Genomic DNA, 15,059 nt, shown 5'->3' on the forward strand with positions numbered 1-15,059 from the left:
CACCCTTCCTGGACAAGCAGTAGAAAGCTTGTGAAGCGACTGTGCCAGGTGAATTTTGGGGTTGTTCACCAGCTGACCGACAGGATCATGCTCTTTTTTCCCAGCAAATGCCAGCTGGGAGAAGGCAGTCTGATACCCTGGTGTATCTTCTATGTCAATAAAGTGTTCTTCATCGGGAATGGTATCATCTTCCGGTAACTCAAAAAGGCCAATCAGAGACTGTAATAAAGGAGTCCTGGATTTGAAGCAAACAAGCAGACAAAAGATTAATAAGCGCACACTTCTGAAGATCTAAAGCAGCAGCAGCAACTCCTCAGAGACACAAACCACAGAGCCACAGTCTCAAGAGGTGGAAGGGACCTTTGAAATGGAGGACGGACACCGGTTCCCACACCATCCTCCAACACCGCTCTGCTCTTCTTTTTGGCCACAGCATGCCAATTTCCCTTTTGGAAACTAACACCGTCTCCAGAGCTGTCCAGCTGGCTGTGTGACCCACTGCCCAAGCAGAAGGCCGTGAATCCCCAAACCAGGGATTCACTGCTGCTAAAAGTTAGAAGAAACGGGCCTCAAATCATCAGATCCCTTTCTGGAAGTGTGCTTGAGCGAACCCAAAATGAGGCAAGGTTCTAGCAACATGTCCAGAAAAGTCAGGAACACGGGGCACAAGCACGTAAGATCCTCTTTTAGCCTATTCAATTTCTCCACTTGAAGATTTAAGCCAATTAGTTGGGCGTCTGTCATGAACACTCCTAGAGATCATGCAGACCAGCGACTTTCACCAGATTCTCAAAGGGGCAAATGAACCCCCTCCGATAAAGTTAAGAATCAGGAAACCCCTTTCGAGGCCCAAAAGGACCCACATGTCCTGTCTTGGATCTGATGGTTGCTAGTAGAGAAGCTGTGATCAGAATCGAATTCTCAGGGCGCCTGGGTGGCTCAGTGGGTTAAGCCTCTGCCTTCGGCTCGGGTCATGGTCTCAGGGTCCTGGGATCGAGCCCCGCATCGGGTTCTCTGCTCAGCGGGGAGCCTGCTTCCCCTTCTCTAACTACCTCTCTGCCTACTTATGATCTTTGTCAAATAAATAAATAAAATCTTAAAAAAAAAATCGAATTCTCAGCCCTCAGGAGAATAAGCTTGTTTTATTTTGCAGTCATAAGGGAAGGAAGCTGTAATAGAGTACTTACCATAGCTTGGTATACTCCGTGTCCATCATTGGGGGACATTCTGTTAGCAATTTCGTTATGCCAACTGCACAAATCTTTTTCTCTACATTTCCAGATACCTTCTGAATTTCAGGAATAATGATTTTTTCCAAAACCATTCCAAACATTCTATTAAAATAGAATATTAAACTATCACTTTGATTAATAACTGTGAAATGCTTAGATGTTATTTACACTGACTCCTTAGGAATAGAATAAAATCCAAAATAACAGGGCTACTATTTTTTGATCAGCTGAATGGCAGAGACCTGGAGATGACAAAGCCACAAAGAAACCTCAAACCTTGACCCTGTGGCCGAGTGCTGCCAGCAACTTCTGTGAAATACTACAGTCTGTGCTCATGTGAAATCTTTACAGCCACTTTTCTGTCTCATGGTTTGGTTTGTTGCTTAATTACTCAAAAAATCTTTGAAAAATTAGTTAAAAGAAAGAAGAAAAAGAATTAACCATCACACCACTATCCAGTAATAACTAGTTTTAACATTACTGGATTATAAACTTCCCAATATCCTGTACTTAACATATGTATAAGGATATAAATGTTAATGGCTGTATTATAAAAATTATTTAGCCAACAATTCTAATATGTTGTTGCAAACAATCCTAAAAGCAAAGTTTTTTATGATACTAAACAATGTAAAATCCTCAGTTTCCACTTCACTAGAAGTACCTGAAGTGGAAACAGAGGGTATCGAAGATACTGGACATTTTAATGCTCTAGGTAAAGAGTGCATGTTTTTGCTTTATATGAGCACACCAATTTACCTTACCCACTAGCAGTTCCTGAAACCAATTTCCTCATAGACCTCTGCAGCTGGAAACCATATTTTCTGGTACTACTTTATCAGGTTAGTTCATTTTTTACATCTCAGTCGATCTGGTATTTTTTTTTTTATATAATACCAATACATGGATCTCACTTGTGTTTGTGTTTTTTCTCCAAGATTTCTCTTGTCATTTTTTTCTAACTTTCCTTTCCCTATGAAATGGGAAATCCCACTTAACTAGATTCTTTGTATATACACTAAGTGAAAAGCAAAGACTTTCATCTGCAAAATCGCACTATGGCTTTAACAGAAACAGGCTCCTGGAGACAGCCCCAACCATCCCAAATCACGCAGAACACAAGCTGTGTAGAAGGCAGGGGTAGGAGTTAGAAAAATGTTGCAGGGGTTTTCTTATTTGCAACTCAACAGTCCTAAGAATATTTTGAAAAAACCACAAAGATACTGTAGCTCCACCAAGAACTATAAAACCATCCATAAAATAGAAATGCTGGTTGGTGCTAAAAGAGGGTTTATTTTTTTTTTTTTTTGGGCTTTACAAAACAAAATACCGTAAGTAATAAAAACAAACTTACTTTGGTTGTATGCCATCAAATATTTCTTGCAGTGCCAGTGCCCCGTATTTTATGCAATACAAGTTAATAAAGACTAAGAAACCTGTTGAAAGGAGATGCAGAACTCAGAAACTAACCTTTGGAACACAATATATTTGAAAGTGACTTAGTATTTGGAGAATACAAACATCTTAAAATATTTTACAGAAAAAAGCTTATAACTGATAAAACGTTTATATGTAACCATAAAGGCTAAAGGTTTTAGCTACTTTCCTTCATTATTTCTGTAAGAAGAGCCAAATGATCTCACTTCTTTTTTTTTAAAGATTTTATTTCTTTATTTGACAGCAAGAGCGAGAGCACAAGACGGGGGGGGGGGGGGGAGTGCAGAGGGAGAGGGAGAAGCAGGCTTCCTACCAAGCAGGGAGCCCGATGCAGGGCTCAATCCTAGGACTTCAGGATCATGACCAGAGCGGAAGGCAGATGCTTAACCGACCAAGCCACCCAGGGGCCCTGATTTTACTTACTCTTGATAAACTTTGTTGTTTTGGAATTCTGAAGTCTTTGGAATAGTAGAATGAAGATTTGCTTCCTGTACTGATCAACGGACTCACTAAAGAAGGTATAAAAGCAACAATATATAAGTCAGCATTGTCTGAGTAACCACAGTCCTTGCTAATCATACAGCAGGGGTTGGACTCATACTCACGGAGGCATGTGCTCTATGATACTGTTTAGAAGATAAAATCCTTGGTGGTCATTGGCTTTAGATGCAATTAGCTTCTGGAAGACACCTAATAACCCAGGCTACAACAAATTAGATCAAATTATACTCAGTTAAAGAGGCAAGGATTAACTATTCCAAAAGTGACACTGTTATTTGACAGACGATGTTTTGGAAAAGGTGCATGCTACAACGATTAACGTTTTCGCTTTTGTTCCTACTTCTAAAGTGGAGAGAGAAAATACCCCATCACTATAAGCCTTAAAGTTAAGTTCTTGAAATTAACCTATCTGGCTCTACTTTTTAATTTTCTACCATGGAGATAATTAAAGGATATTTAATTGTAATAAAATATACATTAATATTTTCTACTAACTACTTTGTTATATTTTAAAATTAAAAAATTTTAAAAATCTGCATCCTCAGTTTCTCTCTGCTACCTTACAAAATGAGTTACATCAAAACAAGTCCTACTCACAATTTTGTCAGCCGCAGCACTTGCTATCGTGTTTGAACCACGTTCTAAGAACGCTTGGAGAAGCCTCACTAGAGCAGGGATATTTCCTGTTCTTTCCCAGAGCACTGGCTGAAGGAGATGAGGAAATAAGGCCATATAAGAAGACGGGATCTCATTTTTGTGTGTTTCCAGAAGCAAAGACATCACTTGAAAGACGTATGGAATAAATTCTGTTGATAAAAGTAAAAACAGCTGTCAGCTTTGTAACTAATGACTCCCACAAAAGGGCACATACCTCAGAGGCAGGCTGCATTTTATTAGCCACTTTACTAGCTTTATTCAGTAAGAAAGAAAATAACTTCTTTTAACTTACCTTGTACATCATTCTGTAAAATTTCAGTAAACACCAGAAACAAAGCCTCCTCAAAATTTACAACAGCAGCAGGGTTAGCTTTACAAGTTATTCTTATGGACAAACATATCGCTTCAAACATGTAGTGATTAAAGTGAGGTTTGCTTGGGTTCTGAAATTAAAAACAGAAAGCTTACCGCTCTCCAGTAATTCAAATGACTGTATTAAATATCCCAAACACACACACCTATCTTTTCTAGAGCACAATGAGAGGCCCTCTTTTGAAAAAAATCAGTATTAAAAAAAAACATCAATTATACTTGCCTGCATATATGTTAAAGTTTTATATGGACTTTAAGATTCAGAAAATAAACAATATACACTAATGCCTCTTTCTTTGGATTTTTTTTTTTAATGGGTAAAAGTCCACTATGAAAAATAACTTGAGTCACAGGGAGATGACCACACAAGCTTCAGTTCCCAGGGCTATGAGGAACTTGTCTTAAACCCATGTGCTCTCCTAGAGCCATCTCTGTAAGCAGTGGTGGAAGAAATGAGCAGGGACATGTAAGTCCTGGCTATGGACGAGCCTTATGTGAGACCTTAGGCAAGCCTTCACCTCTGTAGGTCTCAATATCTGTATCTACAGGGTGACACTACTTTCTATCAGTGGTTTTCAATTTTTAAGGCAACATAATCCTATTTTCCATCAAATAATCCTTCTTGGAAGGCTACCAAACGCAGTTGATGAACTCAGAAGATTCAGGTGGGGAACAGGGGAAGACCCAATGTCTCTTCTCTCTCAATCACCCATGGTTCAAAGCAGTCCAACACCCTTACCAGAACTCAGTGGGAAAATGATCAGTTATCCAAAGTCCCTGTAATAGTTCTAAAAATTTATCTCTTTTTCCATATTTAGGAACAGGTCTCTCAAAAAGAATTTTGGCAACCTTAAGCTGCCTTTAATTTTCTAAGTCTCAGTATTAATGAATATGAATCAAAATATCTATGAAATTTTTGATCAAAGGAATGGACTTTACTTGGGGCAAATAAGAGTAAAGGAGACCCAGCACAAGGGACGGCACCATTTTATAAAAGTTGGAGTAAGCCCTTTTTGTGTCCACTTGGTACAAAGCCTGCTTTCCTCCATCTAAGATCATTTCAGATCAGTTATCTGTATTTTCTCAATTTTATTCAGTGAAACATGTTACTTTTTAAATAAGAATAATTCAGGGGCGCCTGGGTGGCTCAGTGGATTAAGCCGCTGCCTTCGGCTCAGGTCATGATCTCAGGGTCCTGGGATCGATCCCCGCATCGGGCTCTTTGCTCAGCGGGAGCCTGCTTCTCTCTCTCTCTCTGCCTGACTCTCCGCCTACTTGTGATCTCTCTCTCTGTCAAATAAATAAATAAATAAAATCTTTAAAAAAAAAAAAAAATAAGAATAATTCAAATGAAACATTTTAAAGTTTCTGGGCCTACACTTAATAAAGTGTATACTTAATAAGTGCTGCAATGTCTCCAATCTAATACCTCTCCAAACTTTTAAAGGTACTTAACTGTTGGTCAGCAAGAATCCAGAGAACTTTTCCTAAGCCTGACCCACTGCCAGAGAGCTCTGAGGCTCAAACAGTTGAGAGTATAAGTTAAAAATCAACTGTACTTTTAAAACTGGTCTTGTTACCTTACTAACAGCTAATAGCTTCTGTGTAAGCTGAGTGATGAGGGTAGGGATGTAGGGGATTATGGCTTCTTGTAGGAGGGAAAAACTTCTCATGATAGCTGTAAAATATAAAAACAGCAAGAATAGTTAAAATTCAAAACAAAATAGTGGTTAGGAAAAAACAAAAACAAAAACAGTCCACAAACTCATCACCAAAATTTTAAGACCCTTAAGCAATCCCCAGATAGCTCTCTATATTTAAAAACAATCTAAATTGCCTTTCCTTTCAAAATTGCGCCAATTAGCTTTCAGAAAGCCTACAGCTTACTAGGAAAAAGGGACACTAAGAAATACTGAGTGACCAAAGAGGCAAACACTGAGCAAGAGGAAGTGGTACACGGGGGAAGGGAGGAGCTGGAAGGGAGCACAGTCCCCAGCCGCTCTGAACTAGAAAATCGGTGGCAAGTGATGTTTAGCCCTGGCCTAAAGGACGACATCACAGCCTACCAAAACCTGAGAGAAGACCATCCGCCCGTCTCCCTCCAAAAAGAGAGACTGGGAGCCCGAGAAAAATCTAAAAACACATAAAAAGCTACAGAGGGTCCACGCTACAAGAACACAGCTCATCAACAGAAGCTTAACAACATGCGGCACGGGCAACAGGCACATTACTCAGCTAAAAATGTACATAATTGTTCGGCACAAGTAGAACAGATATTTACCAAGTACAGCGGTCACTGCATGTCAGGCACAGAGGAAAGAAAGTTAGCCTCTTTTGCCTCCTAAATTTGAGCATGTTTCTTCCACCTGAGCCAGACTCCTCTCCCAGCTAGCTGAGCACGGGGCATCCCTCCCTAGAGAAAACTGTCCCTGAGCTGGGTCAAGGGGTTTGAGGATGGCTCAGTGCCCCTCCTCGGCTGGCAGAGTCCGTTCACTCACTCCTCCAACGGTACCGCTGAACGGGTGTTACCTCCGGGTGCTCTCGCACACCCCAGGAGCACAGTAACGAGACTCGTTAACCCCGCAGAAACAGACGTTAAACGACAGCAGTCACACATCGCCGTCGGGAGATGTATGGTGCCGAAGACACACACAAATACACACCGAGACCCACTCTTATCCACACATATAAACACACGTGCACACACACACACACCCTATACCCCAGGGGGCCGGACCCGGCATCAGGGACAGTCTGTCTGATTTGCATTTCCTGAGTCATACACAAGCTACTGCAATGCGATAGTGACTAAGACTTGCCCCCAAAGTCAGAGCTGTCCCCACGACGCTCTCCCAACGTAGCAGCAGGAAGGTGTTTACAGCTGCCTGTGTTCTTGGCAGTAGCTCTATGGCGGCAGGATGCCTGTGGAGCCCAGCACGCGCACCCGGGTTTCACGGCACGACCTAGCCTAGCGTGTGCCGCCAACGACTGTCTGATCTGCTCTCCACCCTCAAGTGAATTGAGGTAAAGAAAAAGGGAGTTTGCTACTTTTCCTTTAACAAGAGGAGCTCTATATCAAACCGGGGTAATGTTTTTTTTTTCTGAAAACACTGTTAACAATAAACAAAAAAATTTTCCATTTAAAAATATCTAAACCAACCTAATGCTTAGCCAGCAGTATCTGGTTCATTGACTACATAACCTAAAGCACAACTCCGAGCATTCACCCCTGTAATCGGAGATGGGATTCTTATATTCTTTACACCCGGGAAACGGCCTACCTTTCATAATATATTCATTTTCTGAAGAGCCAGGAAGTGTGAGAGCTTTGAAAAGGTTTGTTAGTAGAATCTCAACAAACGGTGCGATTTCTGCGGCTGTAAAGCTATAGATGAAAAAACAGCTTTCAGTCACTGCCACCTCTTGAGCTGATCACTCTGGAATTCTCTTGGGCAACCACTAAACCACACTTCTTGGCATAAAGCGAGCCATCTCCCACCACTCACAATCAACAGATACCTTAAGAAAGTAACTGTTTACATGTGTTTACGTTAAGTTCCTAAAAAGGCACATCTGGGATCAAACACAAACCGAAATCCAGGCAAACCTGACATCATCTAAAGCTGTTCAGGTCACCCTTGGGTCGTAACTATCACCACCGAGAACAGAGCGCAGACCCTGGGGGTCTCAGTCATCTACTTTTCCTGGAGCAGGCACATAAATTCTGCATGAGTTGTGGGCCTGAAGACAGGTACTGGTTTGACTCACCTCAAAGGATGCCCTTTCAACCCTTAATTGGCTCTAAGAATATCTGCACTTCAAGTTCTTGATGAAGAAAAGAACCTAGAACTATTTTCCATCTCTTAACAAAAGCTCAGTTTCAAGAAATAACACTGCTTCAGAATGGCCTGAAAGATATGCGGACCGTCCATTCCTCTACATTTTCTCCTTGGCTCGGGCCAGAAGAGCTACTGTCTGGGACCCTAGAGCATTACTTCCACTCAGTTGGGAGCAATCTCCACACAGAGTAATAATGCAAAAACAGCCACATAAAAAAGTTCTGTCGCATGATGGTACTAAGAATACTCCCTTAATGAAGGCCAGTTTCTGAGCTGCCTTCTGAGTTACTATTTCATTTTAATCTCAAGGACATTGAAAATTTTAACTCACCACGTTGCCCTTGATGCCTTGGTTGCAAGGAGACGCACAAATTTCAGGAGTTTCCTGGACTCCTGTACCTGATCCTTGGATACACATTTCTTTTTAGAATCTCACCCTATTATTTTCCTTTGCCCCAATTTCCTATTTAACTTTTTGTCATAATGTATCTATTTTTAGCATATGGCCTCATCCTTTTGGACTGAGACACAGAAATAATTAAATGAGGGAAAAGTATACATTTATTTTCCAACTACTAATGACATTATGAATATAGTCAAAGAGAACTTTGACCAGAAAGTTCCCACTCTAGCTGAAAAAAATAACAACTGCTTGGAGTCAGACACTTACAGAGTCGTACTGTTAGGCCCTCTCATGGTAAATAGCCTCTCCAGAGCATGTGCTGCGTAAGTATGAACAACAATACTTTCAGCTTGAAGGTGATTAATCAAGAGAGGAATAGAGACTAAAAGATGTTCTTTTGGTACCTGAAAAACAGAGTAATATGCATGCTTTAACTCAATGAGTTGAAGGCCTTGCTGATCTTGGCATGTGTGTTTTTTCAGCTGTTACAATGGGAGACCAGACGGCTGAGAAACAGAAACTTCTGCTTCCATGTAAAGGCTCAATTCACAGTCACTTTTACAGTTCTCTTCCTCTGAACATTAAACTAGGGTCAGAGGAAAATCTTGCAAATAAAAACATACACCATAGGGGCGCCTGGGTAGCTCAATGGGTTAAAGCCTCTGCCTTCAGCTCGGGTCACTATTCCAGGGTCCTGGGATCAAGCCCTGGCGGGCTCTCTGCTCAACGGGGAGCCTGCTTCCCTTCCTCTCTCTCTGCCTACTTGTGATCTCTGTCAAATAAATAAATAAAATCTTTTTTTTTTTTTTAAGATTTTATTTATTTATTTGACAGAGAGAGACACAGCGAGAGAGAGAACACAAGGCGGGGGAATGGGAGAGGGAGAAGCAGGCTTCCCTCCGAGCAGAGCCTGATATGGGGCTTGATCCCAGAATGCTGGGATCACGACCTGAGCCGAAGGCACAGGCTTAACCCACTGAGCCACCCAGGCACCCCAAATAAAATCTTAAAAAACAAACAAACACACACACACCAGGGGAGCCTGGGTGGCTCAGTGGGTTAAAGCCTCTGGGATCAAGCCCCGCATCAGAATCTCAGCTCAGTGGGGAGCCTTCTTGCCCCCCATCTCTCTGCCTGCCTCTCTGCCTACTTGTGATCTCTATCTGTCAAATAAATAAATAAATCTTAAAAAAAAAAATACACCATAAAGTAATGTAGTATTATGGACAGGCAAACTAAGACTTCACTAAGAACTACTTTTTACTGGCAGGCATTTCTTGGAGAAATCACTTAAGCCATCTGTGCTTCATTTTCTCTTCTAAAAGAAAAAGGGGGGGGTTGATACAAAAATAGTACTAATCTTCATTAGAAACTTCTAGGGGTGCCTGGGTGGCTCTGGCAGTTGAGCACCCGATTCTTGTTCTCAGGTCAGGTCTTAATCTCAGGGTTATGAGTTCAAGCCCCATGTTGGGCTCCAGGCTGGGTATGAAGCCTACTCTAAAGGGAAAAAAAAAAAGAGCAAGAGAGAAAGGAAGGAAGGGAGTGAGGGAGGGAGAAACCTCTAAAAATTTAGAATTCCCGGGCACCTGGGTGGTTCAGCTGATTAAGCAACTGCCTTCAACTCAGGTCATGATCCCAGAGTCCTGGGATTGAGTCCGCATCTGGCTCCCTCTGTCTCTCTCTCAAATAAATAAATAAAATCTTAAAATTTAGAATTCCCATTCATTACTCTTTAACATAAAACAGCTTTGGGGCGCCTGGGTGGCTCAGTGGGTTAAGCCTCTGCCTTCAGCTCCAGTCATGATCTCAGGGTCCTGGGATCGAGCCCCTGCAGAGCTCTCTGCTCTGCAGGGAGCCTGCTTCCTCCTCTCTCTCTCTCTCTGCCTGCCTCTCTGCCTACTTGTGATCTCTGTCTGTCAAATAAATAAATAAAATCTAAAAAAAAAAAAAAAAAAAAAAAACAACATCCATAGGCCTTTTATCATATCATTTATATAAATAGTTTTAAACCTATGGAATACTACAGAATTTTTGTGGAAATAAGTATGTAATAAAACCATAAACACACTTGAGAATTCAAGCAGCTAAAAGTACAATGTGAGAAACTACATGATAAATGACAGGTTTCTCCAAAAATTAGAGGCATATGAAAGGGGAAGGAGGACCTCTCTGTCATAAAATAAAGAGACAACACAGGGGCGCCTGGATGGTTCAGTAGGTTAAGTGCCTACTTTTTGGTCAAATCATCATCTTGGGTCCTGGGATGGAGACCCCCGTTGTGCTCCCTGCTCAGTGGGGGGTCTGGTTCTCTTTCTGCCCCTCCCCCTTGCTTCTGCACACTTTCTCTCAAATAAATAAAAATCTTAAAAGAAAGACAAGACACATAATGAACCATAAGCAATGTGTTTATACCTTGTTTGGATCCCAGTTTTGTTTTGTTTGTTTGTTTTTTTTAAAGATTTTATTTATTAATTTGGCAGATAGAGATCACAAGTAGGCAGAGAGGCAGGCAGAGAGGAGGAAGCAGGCTCCCTGCCGAGCAGAGAGCCCGATGCGGGGCTCGGATTCCAGGACTCTGGGATCATGACCTGAGCCAAAGGCAGGGGCTTTAAGCTACTGAGCCACCCAGGCACCCCATGGATCCCGGTTTTTTATGAAAATCACTGTATAATGATTATTTCTAAGACAAAGGAGAAAATTAAGCATGGTCTGGAATCCTAAGTTCTCAAGAAGTTATTGTTTTGTTAGACATGGACTTCGTGTAGGATTGCACAGAAGGGAAGAGAAGCTGGTATACAATAAAACTCTTAAGAGATTAAGTGGCATATAACATATAAATCAAAAGCTACTTACTTGATTCCTAAAAATCATAATGTATTTGATACCATCAGCTTTAAGGACAGGAAATTCATTCACTATTAAAAAAATAAAACCATAGTTATTTAAGGGCTAGGGACTATGACTCCCAGAATAGTGACATTATCAGATTTTTGAAACAGTTTTGGTAACCAAAATGTCAAGTAACTGAAGTTAATTATATAAAGCTCTACTATGTAGCTATTTGTTCTGATAAGATTGATTAATTTTGTTTTTTCCCCTTGTAAAGTTTCATTACAAATGAACATGCATTTACGGCTTACATTAATTGAATAGAAATGATTTAGACTACAAGCTAATGACCATGTGTCACCTCTAAACTAGAAGTGAAGCTATTCCGAATCAAAAACATGTCTCTCAGGCTGGGATTTCCTTATTGTATGTGCTGCCAAAGCAAGCACTGGCTGGGATTTCCTGTAAAGTGCTCTAATGGTGGGAAAATCAATTAGTAAAAAAAGACAGAATATTGGTCAATTACTTAAAATTCTTAAAGCTCAAGGACAGTAAAGCATGGAAGTTCATTATAATATTCTCCCTTTCAGTGTGTTTAACATTTCCATACAAAAATGGTTTGGTTTTGTTTTGTTTTTTTTTAAATAGGTCCCATGCCCCACGTGGGACCCGAGGCAGGGATGGAAGCTCATGACCCCGAGACCAAGACCTGAGTGGAGATGACGAGACAGACACCTGACTGAGCCACCCAGGCGCCCACCATAGGTTTTTTTTTTTTTTTTTTAAAGATTTTATTTATTTATTTGACAGAGAGAGATCACAAGTAGGCAGAGAGGCAGGCAGTGAGAGGAGGAAGCAGGCTCCCCGCTGAGCAGAGAGCCCGATGCGGGACTCGATCCCAGGACCCCGAGACCATGACCCGAGCCGAAGGCAGCGGCTTAACCCATTGAGCCACCCAGGCGCCCCCACCATAGGTTTTTAAAAAGGGAATAAATATATAATGTATCTTGACCAACATACTTTCATAAACTTAGGAAGTTATCCTTAATTAGAAGTTTGAAGTACTTTAAATTTGCTTCAGTTTTTAATTTCATTTTCTTTTCAAATTCATTTTTCGAATGAGAAGGGAAAAAACCTGAAGTTTAATTCCTAGAGTATGCACCAGCATAACAAAGCTGAGCTACAATTTCGTCTTAATTGTTCCTGTTTTCCTTCTACACAAGCAACATCTTTAAAGAAAGTTAACTGCAACCAGGTACAACCCGGGGAAACCATCTGAGATTTTATTCAACAAAAGAAGTAACTGCAGGGATGCCTGGGTGGCTTATTCGGTTAAGCATCTACCTTCAGCTCAGGTCATGATCTCAGGGTCCTGGGATAGAGCCCCACGGTGGGCTTCCCTGCTCAGCAGAGAATCTGCTTCTCCCTCTGCACATGCTTTCTCTCTCTCTCAGATAAAGTCTTAAAAGAAAACAAAACAAAACACACACACACAGGAATAACTGCAACAAGGTTAGCAACCAATTTTCTGAGTATCATGGTGCTATAGAGCCCCTATGACTTTTGCCATAATGTTACTTATTTTGTAGTATAAAATAGCAATGCGGGGATGCCTGGCTGGCTCAGTCAATAGAGCATGTGAATTCTGATGTTCACGGTCTTGAGTTTAAGCCACATGTTGGGGACAGAGATTACATTCATATATAAAAAACAACAACAAAACAAATACCCTCAAGTAAAAAGTGTTGTAAGTGGCATAAAAAATTTTTCACAAACTCACCATTAGCTGATTTTAAATCAGGTAGAATGTGATTCACGAAGAACTCAGTCAGGTTTACAAGTTCATTTGCTTGTGTAATTCCATGCTGAAAAACAAATTTTTAACAGGGTAAATGATATGAAATACCTGTACACAATTAACACAACCTAATACATAGGAAATTTAGGCAACTTTTATGTATTTATTTTTTTTTATTTTATGTATTTATTCATTTGAGAAAGATACAGGGAGAGCGAGCACAAGCAGGGAAGAGGCAAAGAGAGAGGGAGAAGCAGACTCACTGCAGAGTACAACTCGGACCAAGGAATCTGACACGGGACTCGATCCCAGGACCCAGAGTTCACGACCTGAGTCGAAGGCAGTCACTTAAACCATCTGAGCCACCCAGGCGCCCCAGGCAACTTTAAAAAAAAAAACAGGTTATAGGGGCACCTGGTTAGCTTAGTTGGTTGAGCATCTGACTCTTGATTTCGGCCTGGGTCGTCATCTCAAGGTTGTAAGCCCTAAAGCCTGCTTAAGAGGCTCCTCATCTCCCTCTAAAATAACAGGTTACAAATGGAGATGAACACTTCAACTCACAAACTGCTTAAATATAAAAAACCAAGACTATTTTAATAGACAATAAAGAAATCTCCCTAATTTAAGCTAAATTTAAATTTAGCACATTATATACACTGAGTCTCAGCTAAGGAAACAACTGTGGTATCTATCAGTTTTCTGTCCATAAGAAAATTAAGTGCTTAATATACCAATGTAAAGTCATCTTGGGAGACTACATAAATTCTAATCAGAACTAATACATTATCCAGGAAAGTACGCTGTATCATCAGAAATGTATTAGTTCTGATTTCTGTGGTTACCACACCAAGTCTATTTTAGAAAAAAAACTATATTGAAAAGATTCACCTTCTGTGTTTGGGCTTTTGATGCCAAAGATGTCACAAGGTAAATGGCTGCATCTTTGTGTTTCCAGTTGACAGACGGGTTTTTTGCATATTCCTGCAGCATGGAATTAACATAACCAGAGAAGATTCCTGTCACGGGTCCCTCAAAAAACTTGCACAATCCTCGTACTAGATCACAAGCAGCTCTGCGCCTAGTATCAATATCTATAAAATGAAAGGGAAATATATCATAGGAGAAACATCCACCAACCAACTGAATCAAAGATTATAAGGCAACAAATTGTCACCTGATCGCTCTTAGCAACATCAACAATGAAAAAAAAATCTTAAAAACAAAAACATTCTTTTGTTCACAACAAATACAAAATGGGAACTAAAAAGGTTACAGTAGTAGTTACACACTAATAAGCATATTAAAAAAGAGAAAGCAGGTGATTAAACGTTGAACATATGCATAAGCTCAAACAACAGCCACTCTTTAAGGTGTACAAGGTTACAGGAGGAAAGGCGGTTGTGCCAACTCCCACTGCTCCCCAGAGTAACCAGAAAGAGCAAGTTTAAAAGAGCTTTGCTGTCAGACTAAGTTAAAAACAAAATACATACCAGATCCTTCCAAATCTCTTCTTATGTACTCCTCAGAATTGTCTTCAAAAGCTTCCTCATCAGCAGCTTCAAAGAGAGATGGCACTTCAAGTAACTCAGCCAAAGACATAACAAGTCATTGTACTTTCACAGCCAAGTACACAGAAGACTATGTAGAATTGCCATGTTTTCCAGCAAAATGTTCCTTCCCAAAAAAAGACTGCTTCGTGTATGTGTGTGTGTATATAATATGTATGTATGTTAAGATTTTATTCATGTATTTGACAGAGAGAAAGAGAGAGCACAAGCAGACAGAGCAGCAGGCAGAGGGAGAGGGAGAAGCAGGCACCTTGCTGAGCAGGGAGCCCAATGTGGGGCTCGACCCCAGGACCCTGAGATCATGACTGGAGCCTAAGGCAGACGCTTAACTGACTAAGCCACCCAGGTGCCCTACTTCATATAGTCTTCTTTTTTTAAGATTTTGTTTGTTTGACAGATAGCGAGAGAAGGAACACAAGTGGG

General features: G+C 40.8%; 1 protein-coding gene across 3 annotated transcripts in view; it reads right to left on the minus strand.

The window, feature by feature from the left end:
• The window catches only part of CSE1L (chromosome segregation 1 like), a 49,225-nt gene that overhangs the window by 1,508 nt on the left and 32,658 nt on the right, over window positions 1-15,059 (minus strand). For all 3 annotated transcript variants that reach the window (XM_004746239.3, XM_004746242.3, XM_004746240.3), the window contains exons 11-24: window positions 14,559-14,624; window positions 13,957-14,159; window positions 13,051-13,135; window positions 11,295-11,356; window positions 8,709-8,845; window positions 7,481-7,584; window positions 5,780-5,877; window positions 4,120-4,270; window positions 3,768-3,976; window positions 3,275-3,372; window positions 3,093-3,178; window positions 2,587-2,668; window positions 1,188-1,334; window positions 4-235 (exon numbers count right to left, since the gene is read on the minus strand). In XM_004746239.3, the coding sequence (XP_004746296.1) occupies window positions 4-235; window positions 1,188-1,334; window positions 2,587-2,668; window positions 3,093-3,178; window positions 3,275-3,372; window positions 3,768-3,976; window positions 4,120-4,270; window positions 5,780-5,877; window positions 7,481-7,584; window positions 8,709-8,845; window positions 11,295-11,356; window positions 13,051-13,135; window positions 13,957-14,159; window positions 14,559-14,624 (1,760 nt within the window). The remainder of the gene's footprint in view (window positions 1-3; window positions 236-1,187; window positions 1,335-2,586; window positions 2,669-3,092; window positions 3,179-3,274; window positions 3,373-3,767; window positions 3,977-4,119; window positions 4,271-5,779; window positions 5,878-7,480; window positions 7,585-8,708; window positions 8,846-11,294; window positions 11,357-13,050; window positions 13,136-13,956; window positions 14,160-14,558; window positions 14,625-15,059) is intronic.

The sequence above is a fragment of the Mustela putorius genome, unplaced genomic scaffold (assembly GCF_011764305.1).
Source record: "Mustela putorius furo isolate JIRA1106 unplaced genomic scaffold, ASM1176430v1.1 tig00000592_pilon_pilon_pilon, whole genome shotgun sequence".
NCBI lineage: Eukaryota > Metazoa > Chordata > Mammalia > Carnivora > Mustelidae > Mustela > Mustela putorius.